Source organism: Aotus nancymaae, unplaced genomic scaffold (genome assembly GCF_030222135.1).
Source record: "Aotus nancymaae isolate 86718 unplaced genomic scaffold, 86718_ANA_hifiasm-v0.15.2.pri h1tg000044l, whole genome shotgun sequence".
Taxonomy (NCBI): Eukaryota; Metazoa; Chordata; class Mammalia; order Primates; family Aotidae; genus Aotus; species Aotus nancymaae.
In genome coordinates, this window is record NW_026988458.1 from 3,845,468 (window position 1) to 3,865,887 (window position 20,420).

A 20,420-nucleotide genomic window follows, 5' to 3' on the forward strand; every position below is an offset into this window, starting at 1 on the left:
TAAAATTAACCACAGTTCATTACAATCATGTATTAACCCAGTCTGTGTTCAATTTCCCCTGGCTTTGGTCTCAAAAGTGTCTTTTTAAGGTTGCTTTGCTTGAACCAGGAGCCAAAAAGTCCCAATATAACATTTGGCTGCTATGTCTCTCAATTCCCTTTTTTTTTTGAGACAGAGTCTTTCCCTGTCACCAGGTGGCAGGCTGGAGTGCAGTGGCGCAATCTCTGCTCACTGCAACCTTCACCTCCCAGGTTCAAGCAATTCTCCTGCCTCAGCCTCCCGTCTCAATTTCCTTTTAATTCACAATAGTCCCTTCTTTCTATGTTGTTAGTATCATTTTGCAGTTGTTGAAGAAACTTGGTCATCTGTGCTGCAGATACTCTGTGCGGTGGGCTGTGGTCGGTCTCACCCTCGTGGGGTCGGACAATCTGTTCTTCTAACCCCGTGTTTCCTCCACGTGAGTCATTAGGGCTGGAGGCGCCCGAGGTGCGGGTTCCCCTTTTCAGCAGGGATTGTTTGCAGAGGACGCTGGTACCTCTTCTCCCACAGAAGGTACGCGTGCCAGGTCGCTTTTACGATTGATCAGTGGGGTCAGGTGTTGACAACCCAAACCAACCGTTGAAACCCTCCCCCAGGGTGGGTTTTGAAAAATTTCATTTAATACCAAAATAGACGCATTAAAGTTTCTTAAGTTAGAATTTTTTTCTCTTCATTAAAAAAAATCTCTGCTGGGTGTAGTGGCTCATGCCTGTAATCCCAGCACTCTGGGAGGCCAAGGTGGGAGGATCGCTTGAGCCCAGGAATTTGAGACCAGCTTGGGAAACATAGGGAAATTCTGTCTCTACAAAAAGTACGTAATGTAACCAGACATGGCGGCGTGCACCTGCAGCCCCAGCTACTTGGGAGGCTGAGGTGGGAGGATTGCTTGAACCCAGGAATTTGAGCTTGCAGGGGGCTAAGATAATGCCACTGCACACCAGCCTGGGCAACAGAGCAGGACCCTGTCTCAAAACACACACACACAACACACACAGACACACAAAACAAAAAACAATTGTCAACACTAACATTTGTTTTCTCATTCCCTTGAACATTCATTGAAAGAAAAAGTTTGCCATTGAGTCCTATCACGAAGTATCTGGTTAGAAGAGTAAAGCTCTCTAAAAATCTAGAAATCGATTCCCTTTTAAATGATATGCAGGGTTCAGCCCCCGAAATTCAGAATGTCAGATGCCACAGGTATAAGAAAGGTCATTCTCTGATTACTTTCGCGCTTATCCTGCTATCCAGGAGCAGGTGCACTGAAAGTCATGCCATTCAGACTCAACTGAGATGGGCTTCACTTTGTGCGTTTTGATGTGGTCCTATGGTTTGGACCCAGACTTTCTCTCATGTTAGGTGGAGCTGAAGACTCAAAAGTAAAGGCAAACTTCTGTGATCTTAAAAATGAGATCCTGTTTAGAGGCCACGTCATGAGATAAGCTAGGAATCCTCAAGGACCTGCCATAATGGGAGCTGGCAGCTGGACACTCAGTGGGAGCCATGAACACAGCCACAGACCGGCCAGCTCAGACGGTGCCCCAGAACTGGTCAAATCTGAGCTTCACTCTGGGCCACAAGCATCCTTAGCCAACAAAACAAATGCCAGAGACACCACGTGTCACCCTCTCTGCTGAAGAGTCCAAGACAGCGTGGGCACTTTGGAAATATGTCTGCAGCATTTGAAATGCACTAGGTATTACAGAATACCCAACTGGGAAGGGGGACAACTTAGGGAGTACTCAGGATTCCTCTGAGGCAGCCGGAACCCCAAGAGCCAGAGCAATGAGCTAAAAGTTTCCAGAGGAGTTCCCAGCGGCAAGTCAACGGGCTAGGGGGAGGCTGGGGATTATGTATGACTTAGGGAGAAAAGGCACCCTCAGGGTTCATCTGAGACCACCGGCAGTGGAACTCAAATAGGCAGGAACCCTAGGTCAAAATGACGACAGAAACTTTTTCCACTCTGTTCCTCAGTGGCAAACACAACAGGGTCAGGGAGGCACAGGGGTGGCCGAGGAGGAATCATCCAGGGCGCTCCCAGGGTCAGGCTGGCGACCACCCCGGGAAGGACCCACTGGGGGCTCCATGGGGCTCCCCGAGACCCTGCTTCCAGGTGGGAAGTGCATCACAGAGCCCACCCTTAGGGGAGCTGAGGTCAGGAGACTGACGTGCAGATCACTATCTTAGAAGGAATAATTGTGAAGGGCTTTGAAACCGCACACTCTTCTCCCTGGCCCTCCTCCAAATCTAATAACACATCACTAATTTGAACTCAGTGAGGTCATACATATGATTCATGGGAAGTTCTGCTTATGCAATCTTAGAAGTACAAGGTCGATTTTATGTTTTTCAAGGATGGAAATAACTGGTGTAAGGAAAATCCTTACACAGAAGTCCTTAGGGACTGGCGGGAACAAACAGATGAAAAGAACGTATGGCTAGACCCTTTTAGGGAAATGCATGCTTCTAAAGCCTAAAAGTAGTCTGCTGTCTCTCGTGGGGTGAACTGGCCACTGTTGTCTTTCTGTTGTTCGTTTGCCTGTCGTACCCTTTTCCTTCCAGTGGCTGAGGGAGCACCTGTTAGGCTGAATAGAATGCATGTGCCTCAGGAAAGAGGCGCCTCTGCAAAGAAACCCTGCCAGCCTGCAAGTGAGATGCAATTTAGCATACAACACTAAAGACCATCAGAGTTCCGGAAAACAACTCAATCCGAGGTCATGTCCACCTCTTCTAGCTTTGCCGAGGAAATCTACACACACCCACAGCGGGCTCCGAGGCGGCATCTGGTGAGAGCCCAAGTCATCCACGCTGCAGCCGGTGCAAATGCAGCGTCCCTGAAGTCCTGGACAGTCCTGAGAGAGGACAACGGTCCTATTGAAGGGGGCTCCCCACAGCATGATGCGTGCTGGCACAGCGTGTGTTCTTCAGAGGAGACTAGGTCTCAATGAAAATACAAAATAACACTGCGGACAGCATTTACTCAGTTACTAAAGATACGTTTCCCCTAGAAAGAGGAGGGGAAACCATGTCTAATTTCTCAGAAAATTGGATATAACCGAATTCATAAAAGCTACGTCTCTATTCCTTTTTAGAAAAGGCTGGAACTAATAGAAGTTCTGATAATCTCAGTAGGGATGACAGGTGGCCAATTCTGTGTTTACGGAGAGGAGGGCAAGTTCCTTCCCAGGCTGTCCCGTCTTTTCTGGCTCCCCCCATTTTGATGCACTGTTTATGTTACTGTTCGCACTTGCTCCTTGGAGGCGCTTTTGGTGTCTGGGGGGAGGTGTCGGGTGGGGACAATGGAAAGTCATGGAGTCGGCCACCTGGCCAGTGAGATGGCGGAGGGCGGACACAGCCTGGTGCAGATTGGTGCTCACAAGCAGGGCGGCTGTGGCATTGGTGTATGTCTGCCTGTTTCCCGTTTTTCTGGTTGAAAAAACTATAATCACTTAACTGGAAATATGTTCCCGAGTTGTTGCAACTGCGGAAAGTGAGCTGGGAAATGCAAGCCTGAAGCCCGCTGTCCTCATGTCTGGCCCCAGCCCTGGAGCTGCCAGGTGGCCACTGTTTGCAAAACATCTTGTCTTTCATTAACTTCAGAGTTCCAGGGAGCGGCTGTGTGGAACTGCGCTTTTTTTTTTTTTTTTGAGACAGAGTCTTACTCTGCCTCCCAGGCCGGAGTGCAGTGGTGCAATCTCGGCTCACTGCAACCTCTGCCTCCCAGGTTCAAGTGATTCTCATGCCTCAGTCTCCTGAGTAGCTTACAGGATTACAGACATGTGCCACATCCAGCTAATTTTTTTGGTATTTTTAGTAGAGACAGGGTTTTGCCATGTTGGTCAGGTTGGTCTCGAACTCCTGACCTATATAATCCATCCATGTTGGCCTCCCAAACTGCTGGGATTACAGGTGCCTGGAAATGCACTTTTAAATACTACAACTCCCTTGTGTTGAAGATGGAAAGCTAAAGATGATTGTAATTTTACTAGCACATGGTAGGAAATTAACGGCAGCACTTTAATCACATGGGGAAGGTGGAAACAGGTCACTCTGGAACGACAGCGTCTGCTTTAGCCTCTGTCCCTTTGCAGCCTTTGCTTCCCCTAAGCCATGAGCTAGAATGTGGCCTTTGGGTGGGGTGTGCTTGGATAGCCGTCACTCCAGGTGTGCTGCTTTGGGGTGCTCCGATCAGTAACTGCTGTTATGAGAGGCTGAGTGCGATTATGGCAAAGCCCGGAGTTGGCTCCCTGGGATGAGTTAGCATCAAAGAACAGGAATGGGAACAATAAGATATTTGAGGTTGCAGGAAGTCAGCAAGATCGGTGTTAATTCTGAATGCTTAAAACCAGAACTCTGGGTCAAAATGGCCTGTTCCTAGAGCCAGAGGAGGTCAGAAAGGGGATCTGGGAGGCAGATCCTGGACCACATTTCTGGTCCTGAAGAAGCATGGCGGAACCCCCACCAGGCCTGCTGAGCCTCTGCACCTGCTAACTGCAGCCCGTGGGCCTCCAGACACCACACTACCTGCTGTGCGGCCCTAAGCAGGATTCATGGAGTCCTGATTCTGAGGCTAATGATTTTGATAAAACTCTATCTCTGTGTCTGTACCTCCTAGGACTGAGCAATGTACATACTAGCCCGTGCACAGGCAACCAAGCCCCGTGTACCGCCGAGGGGACACATGTTTGCTGGAAATATGAAAACCACCTCGGGGGGTGGGGGGTGGGAAGGAAATATGGCGCATCCATTGACTGCCATTCTCTGCAGCTTGTTTAAAAAACGAGGCAGATGTGTACCTGCAAGTGTGGACAGTGCACTGGGGCGGAGCAGCACAGACAGTCATGTCTTCTGTTGTTGCATTCAACGTGTGTGAAGCGACACATCTTTGTGTATATGTTGGCAGGAGTGTGAGGTGAGACCCTTGGGAGCTGCCGGGCCTGCCGTGGGAGGTGTGTGCTGTGGGTGGGACCCGCAGGCACAGCAAACAGTGAAAAGGCATCTGCCACCGATCTAAAACGTTGTATATGACCTACAGTTCAGGTGGTTCTAAATCTGACCCAGATTCATAACACATTTCTTTTTAAAAATTTATTATTATTATTATTTTGAGAGGGAGTTTCACTCTTGTTGCCCAGGATGGAGTGCAATGGCACGATCTTGGCTCACAGCAGCCTCTGCCTTCTGGGTTCAAGTGATTCTCCTGCCTCAGACTACCGAGTAGCTGGGATTACAGGTGCCCACTACCACGCCTGGCTAATTTTGTGTATTTTTAGTAAAGACGGTGTTTCACCATGTTGGCCAGGCTGGTCTCAAACTCCTGACCTCAAGTGATCCACCCTCCTTGGCCTCCCAAAGTGCTGAGATTACAGGTGTGAGCCACTGTGCCTGGCCCATAATACATTTCTTACATAACATTTTTCTCCTAAAAAAACAGCCAAAAATCTGTCCACGGAACTCATGATAAGAATAATTGGGTTGTCATTAAACATAAATGAAGTGTCACAATATGGGTCAACCTATAAAAACATTTAGGTGGACCCTGGGTCACCAAATTCGCGACCGCATGGAAGACGGGTATGAGGCTGGAAGACATGGAAGCATGGCTGGTGGGGCAGTGATGAATGCTTCGAAGGGGAGGAACTAAAAGATGGTTTGCAAAACGAGAGCCAAGGTAACGACCCTGCTCAAGGACTGTGGATGACCTGGGAGGCAGGATTATCCACTGCAAATGCAAGAACCGTTTTCAGTGTCTTTTCTGAGGAGAAGTGATCTTTCCTGGGGTGCCAAGGCCTTCTTGTTTAACCTCTGTGGGACTTTGTGGGCCCAGAGCACACTGTAGTTCACGCGCCCAGCTTACCTTCTGTCCTGGTGATCCTTTTTCACCACTCAGGCCAGGGTAACCCTGGGTTCAACAAAAAACAGAAGCAAACAGCTCAGAATATGCAGTAAACATTTCCAGAGGACTGGACTATGGCACCTGACTGTGATTACAGCAACATGCTGATGGATGGACGGAACAAGTCTGAGGTCCAGATTTTGAAGAATAGGAACAAATCACCAAATTCAACACCAACTATCAATACAATTCTTCTCCCTTTAAAAAGTCGTGGGGGCTGGGGGTGGGAAATAGTGACTATGATAAGAAGTCTCAAAGAAAGCAGGATCCATCCTCATCTCAAAGCTGCCTCACTCTGGAAGGCCTCAGAGCCGATTCCTGAAGGAATGAATCATTTTAGCAATCCTTTCATAAAAGGCATCATTTCTACCACTTAAAGAAATACAGAGAAATCTACAGAGATAGTACCATAAAAAGCTAAAAATATAAAAAGGCTGGTACTCTAATGTTCTACTGTCTCTCTCTCTTTATTCTTATTTCTGGAGAAGGTAAAATACGGTCTTTTGAGTGGTAGCAACTGCCAGATAGTCACCAAAACTCTGCTTTCTCTTCCTGGGTCCAGGGCTCTGACCACCTGTCCCAGCCCGCAGCTAGGTGCAGCTGTGAGTGAGGTGGTGGGGTCAGTCTAGGCTGGGCTCTGAAGGTGAGGTCTGCCTCTCAGGTGGCTGAATTGCCATGGGCGGGACCTCTTCCCACCCCTTAGCAACTAGGACTCCTGGGGCAGCAGGAAATCAATGTGTGTTTGAGATTCTCTACATGTCTGGTTACCACAGACTAACTGAGCTAAACACACAAGCAGGAAGGTTTTGTGCCTTTCTCGAGGCTCCTCCGCTGGGAGGACCGCGTCCGCGCACCTGCTGCTGGGTGAAGAGGGGGTGTCAGGTGGTTCACAGATTGTAGCCAGTGCAGCCGCCAGGGCTAGATGTTCATGGTGGGGCGTGTGTGTGTGCGTGTGTGTGTAAGTAATCACGGAAATCTCTGTACTTTCTGCTCAATTTTGCTGTGAACCTGAAACAGCTCTAAAAAGGAAAGTCTATATAAAAAACCAAACCAAACCAATAACTGCAGTTATAAAAGGCATGTTTACCCTTGGTCCAGGAAAGCCCATGATTCCTTCTTCTCCCTTCAAGGAAATGCCCTAGGAGAGAACAGAGAGGGCATAAGGAGAGCCCAGGTGTGGCCCTCCAGCTGGAGGGAACAGCATCATCCTCTGCTCCAGGACTGTGTTCTCAGCACCGATGGTCTCCAGACCTCCTGGCAGTGCTAGACTCAGGCACGGTGCAGGGCGTGGTCCTAGGAGGCCTGCCAGCCTTCTGGGCTGTCACCCAGCCAGGACTGCATGTGTCACGTCACGTGGTAAGGGACCACGAGGGAGAGCTGGAGCGCTGAGGACAGGCAGTGACAAAGGTGGCGGAGGGCAGACCCTCGTGGCACCCGAACAGAAGCCATGCTCCTCCCTCATCTTCAAGCTCCCTCCCCGAACCTCAGAGGATGATTAGCCAGTGTTTAAGATGCCAAGAGAAAGAAATTCTAGAACTGACTTCTGAAAATAAAGTGTACAAATGCAGACTAATACTGTCCTGATGCGGACAAGAGGCTGAGAGTCTGACGGCGTACAGGCCCTGAGCCCACGGGGCACCTGTCATGCTGGGCAGAGCGCCCAGAGCCCACGAGCCACGGGGAAGGGGAGCATGCACATCACCCAACTTACTTTTATTCCTGGTTCCCCCTCGCTGCCTTTTTCACCCTGTGAAGAATACGAAAAATAAGAAACACTTATTGAGGATGGTAACAGGTAAAAATCAGTCAGGGCTCACTACACGAGCTGAAAGTACTGAATCAATCCTCAGTCATTGTAAATTGACTGCAACACATGACTCTTAAATTTCGCAGCTTCAAAATTCAAGGGAAAAGATGTGTCGTTTCTTCTAGATTTTCCCAAGGTGAATTAATTCATGTATTCCTCTTGGTACAAGTGAAAGTCCGTCTTTCCTTCTGTGTTTCCCTTTACCCCCCCGTCCCCCACAGTTCCAGGCAGATGTTTACATTTTGTGGGAGAACGTGCCCAAGGAAAAGCCTTAATGAAAATACTCTTTGGAAGAAAACATTCCTAGGAGGTCCTCTGAGGAAAAGGTACACATGGAAGCAAAAGCGGCTGTTGAAAGCCATGTCAATATCACAGATGAAAATCATGATCTGCGTTTTTCCCACTTCTCTTTGTCTAAAATGGTGAAAGAAACAACAACTGTTGGGTCCTCTGTCCCCGTCATTCCTGGAGGGTACCCTGGATTCCTGTAGCTCATGACTGCCCCTGCAGGCTGGCCCTGCCCCAGCCCTGATCCCACCCTCGCTGGGGTTGTAGAAAAGGTGGGAAACCTGCCTTGGAAGCTTGAGCACCTCTACGTGGATCACACCTGCCCTGGGCTCCCGTCCTGAAGCTGGACAGAGGCCCTCTCTGCCGCCTCCCAGGACACTTTTGTCAACGGTCACTCGTAACTCGGGCCACAGCCACCTGGGTTGATTTCCCTGCCAAGGCAGTTGTCCTGCTTGCTAAATCCCCCCCAGGACCCAGGACCCAGGACCCAGGACCCAGGACCCAGGACCCAGGACCCAGGACCCAGGACCCAAGCCCCATGCTGATAGATGCTCAAGTGCTGGGAATCAGATTCTATGTGGAAAGATAAGTCTCCACCTTTGGGGTTTCTATTTTAGTTCCCAGCTATTCTGTGTGCCCAACATGGTATCGAGTGTTTCACACACAGTCACCTGCAACCTCCTCGCCAGCTCCAGGAGGTCAGTGTCACTATCCCCATTTGACAGGGGGAGCCCTAGAAAGGCTGTGGGACCTCCCTAAGCAAGTGGGCGGTACAGCAGCATTCAAACCCAGGCAGGATGGATGGTAACTCCTATTTCAGACTCAGAGTATGATTTCAATCAAACAAAATGTTACTGGAATGATTCAGAAACTGTCAAAAACTGACTTTGATCCCCCAAAAGGTGCTTCCTGTCAGCAAAGAAGTATTTTGCTGAACACGTTTTGCTAGATAGTTCCACGATTCTGGCTTTGAATTATGGTATGACCATTAGCCTCCATCTACACTGAACGTAGGGATAGATGTGAGGTTTTTTTTTTAAATGAATTCTCACGTTGCTTCGGGTTCATCGCAATTGTTTGAGATGATGGACTGATGAAGTGATGGCCCTGCAAACCTAGTAACCGCCTGGAAGCACTGAAAACATTCTGGGAGGACCAGGTTATGTTTTCATGCAAAATTTGCCAAGTTGGTGGTGAGGTTTTTTCCTACTTGGAATGTGGTTGAATAAAACTGAATTTACCTTTTTTTTACTCTCCTTTTTTTAGTTCAACTGGGAAAACAGTCCGTTTTGCTTTTTACCTTGTCCTGTTCTGGGTGGTAGGTGACTCCCGTGGGCGCGATGACGGGGTGGGTTTCTGATGGAATCCCGTTGGGTCCTGGCTGCCCTACGTCACCCTGCATATTGTGTGGCAAAGGCAGTCATCTTTAAACAGAAAGGAAACTACAAAACTCAAATACAAATATACCCTGACCACAATACTGCCATTTTAATTTTTGCATATTACTTACCATATGTGTACCTATTTGTAGTATAATAATCACAAAATTGAGTAATCCTGTTTTTTGTATCCTCATTATCAATCATTTAGAATTTACGCACGCAAGTCCCGTAGGTTGTTCACAATTCTGGACTGCATTTGTTTCTGCAGGGTTATTTCCTTACGATGACTTTATATATGTGGGGATTATGAGGTATGAAGGTTAAGTGTCTCCATGGTTTTTGACAGGTATTACTCTACTGCTCGCCGAGATGGGCACCAGGATAAAAAGAAACACTGAAGAAGTGAGAGACTACTTCCCCAGCTAAAGGCGCTTTTATATAATAGAAAGCAATCTTGAAAAAATATAATATCCCAAGATTGCTTTACTTTGCATTTGTATCATCAGCAGAAAACACTTTCTGATGTGGTGCACAGATGGTGAAAGCGATGTATCTGAAACATGACTGGACAGCTATCCTTGCATAATATTCTGACTTTACCTCCCAGAAACTAATTGACACAAAAAGAACAGTGTTGCCTTTTCTTTTCTTTCCACATTAAACTGTATAATACAAGTTTGAGTCCAGATATCATATAACATGGACAGCAGTAAACAGAGATGATGGGTCAGCTGCAGAAAGCGATACTCCACAGTGTACGCTGAGTGTCCACTAATAGAATATCTTAAAATACCCAAACCGTTTGTTCTCCTCCCTTGTACCTGCTGAGTCCCTGATGTTTTTCACTATTTGAATAAGCCCTTTGTAGATTACAGACTTTGTTCCATTATATCTAGTGGGACTATTCTCCTCTCCCACCAACGATTTCTTCCCAGATTTTTCTTGTTTTTATTTTTATTATTTTATATATTTCACTGTATGGGGTTTTACATTTTTATGTGTTTGGATCTTCAATGCTTTTCTTTCCTTTTTTCCCAGAAGCCCGCTGCTTGCTAATTTTTCTTTTTTGACTTCTCCTGTGGCATTAACGTAAAGAAGGAAGCGTTTCCTTGTCCCGCATGAGCAGGACTGGATTCAACTTACTGTGCTGTTCAATCAAAAAGCAGAACGGAAAACAGAATAGACAGTTCCAGTAATGAGGCCAAGGGACAGGCCGATTTTACGGTGGGCACATGGCTTTTGTGGTGAACGCGGAGGGACTTTGTTGGTAAGGTTTTGCTTGCGGGGTGTGGGCGTCGCATTAAGCCTGTCATGCCCTTGATCACACACATTCCTCTCAAAGGCCATGAGGCCTTTGAATCTTAGCACTGTAAGGGAGGAGAAAAGCCACAGGTTCCTCATGGCTGCCTTTGTGCCCTACCAGGGTTGGTCCCTGAGATGACTTCATGTCAGCGTCTGGCTCTAGTCTCAGTCCCCTATTCACCTCTGGGTTCCACACATGAGAAGATGCCCTCAGTGACGTGTCCTCACTTCCACCTGCGGAAGACGAGCTGAGGTTGCGTCTCTGTGTCAGAGTCTCCGCCAGCCTAGATGGTCCATGTTTACTATCTTACGGATCCACAATTATCACTGGCCTTTGATGACAACCTAGCACTTTGCAATGATTGTTTCCCTATGCGAATGGTTTGTCTGCAGATTCACTCAAGGTAAAAGTTTTACAGCATAGAACTTAGTAATTAAATTGATTTATTTCCCGACTGAGAAACGCTGCATGCCTCTGCTGAAATCGACCAGGTTTCCCTTACCTTTTCACCCTTAACTCCGTAGAAACCAAGTCCTCTGTTGCCCTGAAAAGATAAATAATTTTTCTAAGTTTTAAAAAGCCAATAATCAGAGAGAAATAACATTATTTTTCTTAGAAAAAGAAACCCAAGGCCTATTTATATGCAACTTTACTGAACAACTATATTTGCATACTATTCTTGCTTTGCCTTCTAGAAACTAATTGACGGTTATATGGGTTGACCAAGGCCTCAGAGTGAATGAGTGGGAGCTGAGATTGGGCCCCAGGTGGCGCTGACCCCCAGTCTTGAGTTTAGGGTCTCTGCGGACGGTAGTCTAACAGCACGTCCCTGGGTTCTGGCCCCTAGACAGAGGAAGCAGCCCCATTTCGCTCCCTGGACTCTGCATTTGAAGATCATGATTCCTCTTTCCTTCTGGCTCAGTCTTCTCTCATTTTGGCAAAATCATCCTCATTTCATATAAACATTACCTATCTTTATAACGATATTTGGAAATTTAAAATCAATCAAAATGTAATGATCTTAGGTGATTCTTTGGGTTTTAGTCACCCTTTTTGTCTTCCTTTTTGCTTAAGAAGCTAGGCCCAGTGTCACAGTAAGGATTTAATAATTTCACGAACGCAGTTGCCATGTGCGGGAGGACTGACAACGCAGGCGTCTAAGATTCACGCACAGAAAAAGCAAGACGCCACGTTTGTACACATCACAGGCAGAGTCCTCGTCTATTCCCAACAGCTTTGCTCCTTTCCCAGGGTTTCAGTGCTCCCACAGTGACAGCAGGGTCACACAGGCCCTATCTGATCTCTCCCTCTCTGCAGTCTACCGTCCGCCCCCTCCAACGTCCAGATATTTTCTGAAAATAAAAACAAAGCCTTCAATTAGTTTTTGCCTTTTGCTTCTTCCCCACCTAGCGGGGAGCTGAAATCAAAGTGCAGAAAAGTGGCCAGGCTAGATCAGAATGCAATTTGTGTGAGTCCCCCACGGTCCCTTCTCTGCCTCCTGAGCTAGTCGCCAGAGTCACCAGGAAGTGACTTGGTCAGGGGTGAGGAGGGCTGTTTATGTTTGCCGCAGCAAGGGGAGATCTGAGGCTCATGCCTGGGCTCAGGGCTTGGCTGCTGCCTCCTTAGCCTGGCCACCCAGTCCTATTTCCGCTGCTCTTGGCCTGGGGCCCATCTCATCCCGCTCCAGGCTGCCAGGCGGTGGGGCATCCAGCGGCCTGCGCAAGCTCCCTAGCTGACCGGAAGCTGTGGCAGAGGGAACAGGAGCCTGGGGGTATGGGCAGGGGCAGCTGCGGTCACTGGGGCTCACAGTAGTGGGCGGGCATGGGAATGTGTGGGCTTGGCGCGTCCTCTATTGGGACACAGGGCAAGGGAAAGGTTCCTAGATGCTTCCCGTTGGCAGCCCAGCATTTCTGAATAATGCTGCATTTTCATCAAATACTTCCCTCATCAACTGCTCTCATTTGTCTTGGACACGTACCCAGCTTTCCCAGATAATAAGGAACCCTAGTTCTGTTCTCTGAGTTTCTAACAAACCACCTACTTTGCTGTGTTCCAACCAACTTAATAATCTTTCCGGGATGAAAACAGTATGTAGCCTTGTGCTTTAGCCTAATTTGACTATTACCGAATATATTCCTAGAGGCTGACGTCAGACTCCTGTAGAACCTAATTCCAGCCAGGTAAGAAGAATGACATCGGCCTTCCTGCAACAGACAGAGCTACATTTTGTCCATTCTCCTAAATCAATGCACTTGAATAATGTGAGCTATCCCTACAGTGTTCTCATCTGCATTTTCAACCAAACTTTCATCAGTTTGGTTTTCATACAGCAGCAGGCATGTGGTAATTGACAGCAAGTCATTCCACATTCACTGTTTTAATGTCCAGAGGCACCACGATCTATCGTTCGAGTTTAACACACAAAACGGTTTTCATCATAATATAAATAAATAGTTGTCGACCAAGAAGTTTTATGGTAGAAAAGCTCCACAAACACATAAGTACCCCCTTCCCTTGTTGTCACCCCCAAAACCAACTTACTTGCTGTCCTTTTGGTCCAGGGGGTCCGGGTGGTCCCTGGACAAACACAAAGAAATGTGTCAAGTGTTTTCTTTACCCAGGACCCAGATAACATCTGCTGGAAAGCTCTGGGAAAGCCATTTACTGTATATTTAGGACACCGTGTAGGATGCATGGAGGTTTCTGATGCATTTGGCTTGGTAGGGATGACATGCTGGGGGAGAGGGACTGGGGTCAGCTCCAGTTCTCAGAATCTGCTGGCTGTCTACGGACAGCTGTTTCTGCTTTGCTTTTGTGTGTTTAGGCTTTCAACTTCACCCATGTCCTCTCTGTGTTTGTTCTGATCCCTCTGCAAAGTCCCAGGCCCTGTGACTGCAGAGACAGCTTCCCTGACTTCCTCTGGGAGTCCCCACGAGACCCTGTGCGGCACTTCTTCCTGGTGGCTCGGTCAACGTTCATGGACAGAATGAATCTACAGGCCAGCACCGCAGAGTGGAAAGTCCATCTGCAACATCATGGTGTATCCTTCTGCAAAGCACTCAGTGTCAACACCGTGCTTAGGATTAAAGCATTTCAGATGCGGGGGAGGAATGTTTAAGAACAAATAAGTGGATGCAAAGGAGTAGACAGGGAGGCTTGTGGATGACTGCATGGCTCAAGTGAAGAACCGAAAGCTGTCAGAGCAGCTAGGGACCCAGCGAGTCCAATCTGCTGTGCCAGACCTCTCCGAGCTGTGCATTTAAAGTAGAAAACATGTCTGTCATCCCAGAACTTTGGGAGGCCGAGGTGGGCGGATCACAAGGCCAGGAGATAATGACCATCCTGGCTAACATGGTGAAACTGAAACCTCATCTCTACTAAAAATACAAAACAATTAGCCAGGCGTGGTGGCATGCACCTGTAGTCCCAGCTACTCGGGAGTCTGAGGCAGGAGAATCACTTGAACGTGGGAGGCGGAGGTTGCAGTGAGCCAAGATTGCACCACTGCACTCCATCCTGGTGACAGAGGACGACTCCATCTCAAAAAAAAAAAGGTATAAAACCCAATCATGTGGCAGGCGTGCTACGAATAAGCCGACAACCATGTGGAGGGCAACGGCAAGAGCCTCTCCTATGATCCTATCTCAGCCACCTTGGCCAGGGCTTTCACAGACAGGGCTGCTTGCAAAAATGACTTTCACAGCACGAGGGAAATTTGCTTTGTAGAAACAAAACCTATTATTATTATTGTTATTTATTATAATCTGAAGAAAATCATGAGTACCCCCACCTGTTAGTATGATTATCTCCCAAACATATGTGACTTATTTTTTTCTCAAGATCCATCAAGGAACTGGTGTTAGTGGCCCTTGATAGCTTGTCTTGTTCTTGAGCAATGGGCTTCTGTGAGAAGGTCTCCCTCGCCTGCAGCCCAAATCTCTCGCTGCATAAGTTAAGGCCTATTTATCTTCCTTCCAGGTCACTGTGCAGTGGTGGGAGTGGCCAGAGAGCTGCAGAAGCCTTAGCAAGTGCCTTTTTCTGCTCTTCCTTACTCTCAATAAACCCTCTAGGGCCATTTGATTAACGATGGCCAATATCTCACCTGCGGTAATGGGCATGGCCCAGGTGTGATACGCCTGTAGCACTGGCATGGCTCGAGAATGCTATGCCTGCTAGCATGGGCACGGCACAGGCAGACCCCATTTCCTCCTTATGAACCTGTGGGACTTTGGTTTGCCTGGCCCAGGGATGATGGGCTCTTTGTCACTGGGAAGGTATGAGGCGGGGGTGGAAGGGCACCCTGCAAGGACCAAGTCAAAACTTAACATAACTGGCAGGGAGCTGGTGACCATAATTTTAAGTCCTTATTCTTCAACCTTAACAGCAGTGGAATGCATGCAGGGAACAGTCCGTTTTGTTGTGATGCTCTCTGCTGTGCCTATAAGCATCATGGTTGTCCTTAAAGCTCTCATCTGCATTCAACCATTAAAGAAGCGGCATCTGGAAGGGATGACCTGATGACAGTCCCAGAGTGGGCACCTGTGTCCAGGTACTTACTGGTCTCCCCGGAGCTCCAACTGGACCCATCTGTCCCACAGGCCCAGGGCGGCCGGGAGGTCCCTGTGGATAGGCAGGGAGGGGATGTTTTTAAGAGAGGCAAACTGTTACTTGGATTTCTAAAGCTCTGAAACTTTTGTTTGGAATATTGTCTAATACAAATACACTTACCTGGAAACCGACCAATCCAGGCTCTCCAGGTTCACCCTAAGGAGAAGAAATCATTTTAAGAGTGATAACTTTCAACCATCTTTAGATCGAGTTACCTTGTATTGCAGAATTGGAAATAAGCATATCGAACAGACCAGCCCTATCAGGACTTAGTAATGCTGATTTACTAATGTTAATTTTTACTAATATTACTTTTTAGTAATATTTTAGTAATATGAATATTTACTAATATAAACTACAAATACTAATTTAGCTTGGAGTATTGTGAAAATGGGAAAGAGATAAACGCACGATTAAAAATAAGATTGAAAACATCCTGATAGGAAATAAGGTGACTTTTAAATTCACTGTGACTTGGGTTATGCTGCCTTCAGTACATTCATTCTTACATGCAACGTTCACTTGGCAATTAACTTTGTTAGCTGAGAATTTACACTGGGTCCCTGCGTTGCCTCTCCCGTCGCTTGCAAACGTACCCGGTATCTGGCGCGCTCCTCTTCAGGCAGTGCGTAAGGCTCACCTTTCTGCCCTTTTGGTCCTTGGGGCCCCTAATTAGCAGATATATTGTAAAAAGAAAAAAAAAGCCATTAACATTCAGTGCAGCTGTTGGTAATCTGGACGACTGAACGCTGACTTCTGTAGGGAAGGTCTCCTTGTTCTGACGGTTGATGGGGTTATTCTCACCAACCCCATACTTAGCAGCAAGGGTGAGACCTTTAATTTCCTACTGACCCAATCGTATCTTTCCTCAGAGTTAAAATGGAAATACTTCAGGGTTTAAATTATTTTCAAAACCTAAATGAATGCTCTGTCAACCAACCCTCTGGTATGCCAATGTTATTTTTATTTCTGATAATACTATTATGGGTTTTCTTTGGCATTAGTATACTAAACATAGTAAAACAAGCACCCATTTGCAGGATAGATACTGGGTCAATCTTTAAAATTGGAATTATGATATTAACAGTAGGTATATACTTACGTGCATGTGTAAATATCTTTTAATATCTACTATAAGAATCACTTAAAGTAATAGATATGTTTCTTGATAATGAAACTGATGATAGAGAAGATGATATAGTTTATTGAAAAATTGAACCACATAAAACAGAAACAGCCGAGGAGAGGGGAACTGGCAGGTGGAGGAGGAACTGAGAAGGAGAAATCCATTTGCTTCAGGTGAAAACATGAAGAAGGTGGTTAGTGACTGCTCTTCCCTCCCCACTTTAAAGCTTTTCTTTTTTAAATAAAAAGTCTCACCAAACAAAATTTTAGTATAACCCTGAATTTGCAAGATTTTCTTGGAAATAAGGTAGCAACAAACTACAGAAAATGTGTTTTAGGATGTTTTACCAAGACCCTAAAAAATAAATGAGGCCACAAAGCAGATGATTATATAAAAGTTCATCCACTAAAAAACAAAGCCCTGCATGGTATATGCTGGACAATACCTGCACTCCCACGTCACAGAGCATTTCATAATCTGATAAAGGTGTTGACAAACAGAATTTTGTCAAGGTTTCTGTTTTTTAATTTTCGTTTTACGATTCCACTATTACTCACGAGAATCTGGGAGAAAATGAAGTGACCCTGGGGAGCCCGTGAGAGTGAATAACATCAACCACAATGATTATTTTCTACCTAACATTTAAGAATATGAAAGGTGAAGTTACTCGAATCCAGAAACGTCACATCTTGGGTGTCAACAGGGAGTTATGCTTTCATCCTGGCCACAATGAGTGGGAGGCCCTCCAGGTTATAAAGGTGGGGCTTAGCAGGGGTCTGCCTGTCCCTGGAGCACGAGCGCTGTGGGGATACTCACGGGAGGCCCGGTGAACCCCTCAGAGCCGGGGGGCCCCTGTGGACCTGCGTCTCCCTGGGTTCCGTTGCAGCCATCGTAGCCGGGCCTTCCCCTGGGCCCACCTTGCCCCGGGTGTCCCTGGGAAAGAGAGCCGTGAGTCAATCAGCCAGCAGGTTTCTAGTTGTCACGTAACTGTGCGATAAAACAGTCTTAAATATTCTTATAAGCAACGTTCCCGGTGTGAATCCAAGGAAAGGACACCTCAAAAGTGAACAAATAAATGAGTGAAAGATTAAATAAGTGAAGGCAGGAGGTATAGTTCTAAGCAGGGAAAGGCTTTCAAAGCAAAGTTCTGCTTCATGTCGGCTTCAGTAAGAAGTACACCGTCTTGGGGTTTCTTCTGTCTTACCTCACTGAGTGACTGTCTGTTAGCAGGGACAAGTAAAAGTACATTTTAAAAATTCTAGAAAAGGTTTTAGAAGCAGTGCCTCCTTCTCAGGATAACAGGAAAGTCCTCATCATTTGCGCCCACCTGAACTTTAGATGGTGAGTTTCACAGACCCACATGCTAAACAGAGCAGACACACCAGCAAAGTGATTTCATCAGTGGCCTTGCCATATTTAAAAGAACTGACTGCCTCTTGTTTCTTGGGAAACATGACCTTTTGGATCTTAAACACGAAGATAAAGCATGTCAGGTTTTCTGAAGTGTCTGGGGGTGGGGAAAGGCAACCCCTCCAGTGTCTGCAATGATTGGAGGGGCTCAGGCTAAATTTGTGGCATCTTCATTGCGTTCATCTGGTACCAGGGGACATACAGGGCCTGGGTTAATAATCTATAATTTATGCACTACATGGCCACAGCTGGTTTTGCTAGTTCTTTAAACAGTATTTAGATATATGCTTTGCTATTGTGTAGTTACTTTTAAACTTTAGTTTTCTTGATAATAAACCAAACATACATTCCTGAGTGATTTTTGAGGCCATTGGGATGTCTTTTACATTTATTCTGAGAAATCTGGAAAATTTCAAGATAAAGAAACAAATTCAGGCAGGCACAGTGGCTCATACTTGTAATCTCAGCGCTTCAGGAAGCTGAGGCAGGCAGATACTTCAAGTCAGGAGTTTGAGACCAGCCTGGCCAACATGGTGAAACCCTGTCTCTATTAAAAATACAAAAATTAGCCGGGCGTGGTGGCGCATGCCTATAAGCCCAGCTATTCGGGAGGCTGAGCCATGAGAATCACCTGAGCACAGGAGGTGGAGGTTGCAGTGAGCCGAGATCAAATCACTACACTCCAGCCTGGGCGACAGAATGAGACTCTGTCTCAAAAAAAGAAGTCACAAAAAAATCACCACACAACAAATCCTACATACAGTGCTCCGTAACCTGAATGATATTAAGAAATACAATAAAAAAATGGAACTTTTATTTGCACAGCTCTTTGCTTCAGATGTTCACAGCCACTGGTTGGAACTGGTGCCATCAGACAAGAGATCCAACAGACTTCAGTGAAACTCTCTGGTGAGCCAGAGGACTCCCCGTTGCAGGCAGTTTCTCAGTTTGCAGAGCTGGCTCTCTGGTGGCTTTGAAATAAAGACATCAGGGGCCCTTGTATTTCAGCTCGAGAAAACAGCTCTCCACGCGTTCTGCTCCAGATTCCTAGAATTCTGTGATGTTCTTCCTTAAAATAAACTGTCATTTTAAAATTCTTCTCTATTATTTGTCTGCTGTCAGTCTTCCTTACTTGCTTAGAACTGATCTAAGTTATTTGAAATTGCATGTCAATCTAATCTTAGTTTGAAATTGTGCTTCAAAGAAAAATTTTAATTATATTGAGCTAAATATCTATTTGTGCTCAGCATCAAATTAGACACATTGCTATCTGAGACCACTCTAAGATTTTACTGCATATCACTTTTTATATATAACTTCTAATCAGCTAAAATGATCCAGGTCCCTCAAACGCTATTCATTAACAGATTACTTATGAGGAGTGACATTTATGTTAATTTGTAGTATCAGAGTTATACAGTTAAAAGAGACTGGATCCTTCAAGCAGCACCAAGTTTCCATAGAAAATAGGAAATGGTCCTCACGGCCAGGCGTAGTGGGTCGCACCTGTAATCCCAGCACTTTGGGAGGCCGAAGTGGGCGGATCACGAGGTCAGGAGTTCGAGACCAGCCTGACCAACATGGTGAAACCCCGTTTCTACTAAAAACACAAAAACTTGCCAGGCTTGGTGGCGCGTGCCTGTAATCCAAGCTATTCAGGAGGCTGAGGCAGGAGGATCGCTTGAACCCGGGAGGTGGAGGTTGCAGTGAGCCGAGATACCATGTCATTGCACTCCAGCCTGGGCTTTACTCCTTCTCAAAAACAAAAGAAAGAAAGAAAATGGTCCTCACTTGCTCACCACAATCATTCCTCCGAATTATGGTTACTTCCTCCCCAGTTTGTGAGACCCTTGCCTCTGACACTGAGTATCAAGTGGAAACGTGCAGGAAGCCTGGTGCGGATGAGTTGCAATTGCTTTCCATAACCACTCCATTTTAACTCAGATTCCAGCCAGAGACAAAACTGAAAGACACTCCAAAGACTTCAAAAGAGTAGTTTTAAAATGGGTGATTAGACTCAGGCCATTAGTATGAAAATACTTTGCTAATCTGTTTAATCTTTGGAATGTGCAGATTCTTCATTTCTGTCCACTTCTCAAGATTCTGGCTGATGTGGATTTCCTCACTTGTTCAGGGCTGTGTGGTGAGCCCAAGTGTCTGTCTGAGCCCACCATTCAGGTGACCCTGAGATCACTGGCTTGCCGCTCTCGTCGTGGCAAATGTGACTTGCTTTCTTTTGCCCTGACCGTCTCCTTCTGCTCTGCAGACGTCTCCTCGGCTGTGGGAATGAAGATCTGATGGAGACACATGACTCTGGGACTACCCGCCACTCGCTCATTCCCTGCTGTCTTCTGCAAGGCATGGCCTTACTCTTGCAGCCTGGGATCGGGGTCTCCCTCCCTGTGCGTGTACGTGTGTGGTGATAGCAAGTCTGCTGCTGCAGGGCACGGGCACACACATCTGTGTATATGTGTGAGGCTTGTGAAGCAGATGTCTCAGAACCACAGCAGTAGCCGGATGGGAGGCGGGTCAGAACGTGTGATAAACACATTGATCCCTGA

General features: G+C 46.6%; 1 protein-coding gene across 1 annotated transcript in view; it reads right to left on the minus strand.

The window, feature by feature from the left end:
* The window catches only part of COL4A2 (collagen type IV alpha 2 chain), a 207,400-nt gene that overhangs the window by 65,421 nt on the left and 121,559 nt on the right, over positions 1-20,420 (minus strand). The window contains exons 6-15 of the mRNA XM_064361876.1: positions 17,266-17,382; positions 15,920-15,991; positions 15,444-15,479; positions 15,273-15,335; positions 13,257-13,292; positions 11,218-11,259; positions 9,331-9,426; positions 7,647-7,682; positions 7,023-7,073; positions 5,897-5,941 (exon numbers count right to left, since the gene is read on the minus strand). Coding sequence (XP_064217946.1) covers positions 5,897-5,941; positions 7,023-7,073; positions 7,647-7,682; positions 9,331-9,426; positions 11,218-11,259; positions 13,257-13,292; positions 15,273-15,335; positions 15,444-15,479; positions 15,920-15,991; positions 17,266-17,382 — 594 coding nt within the window. The remainder of the gene's footprint in view (positions 1-5,896; positions 5,942-7,022; positions 7,074-7,646; positions 7,683-9,330; positions 9,427-11,217; positions 11,260-13,256; positions 13,293-15,272; positions 15,336-15,443; positions 15,480-15,919; positions 15,992-17,265; positions 17,383-20,420) is intronic.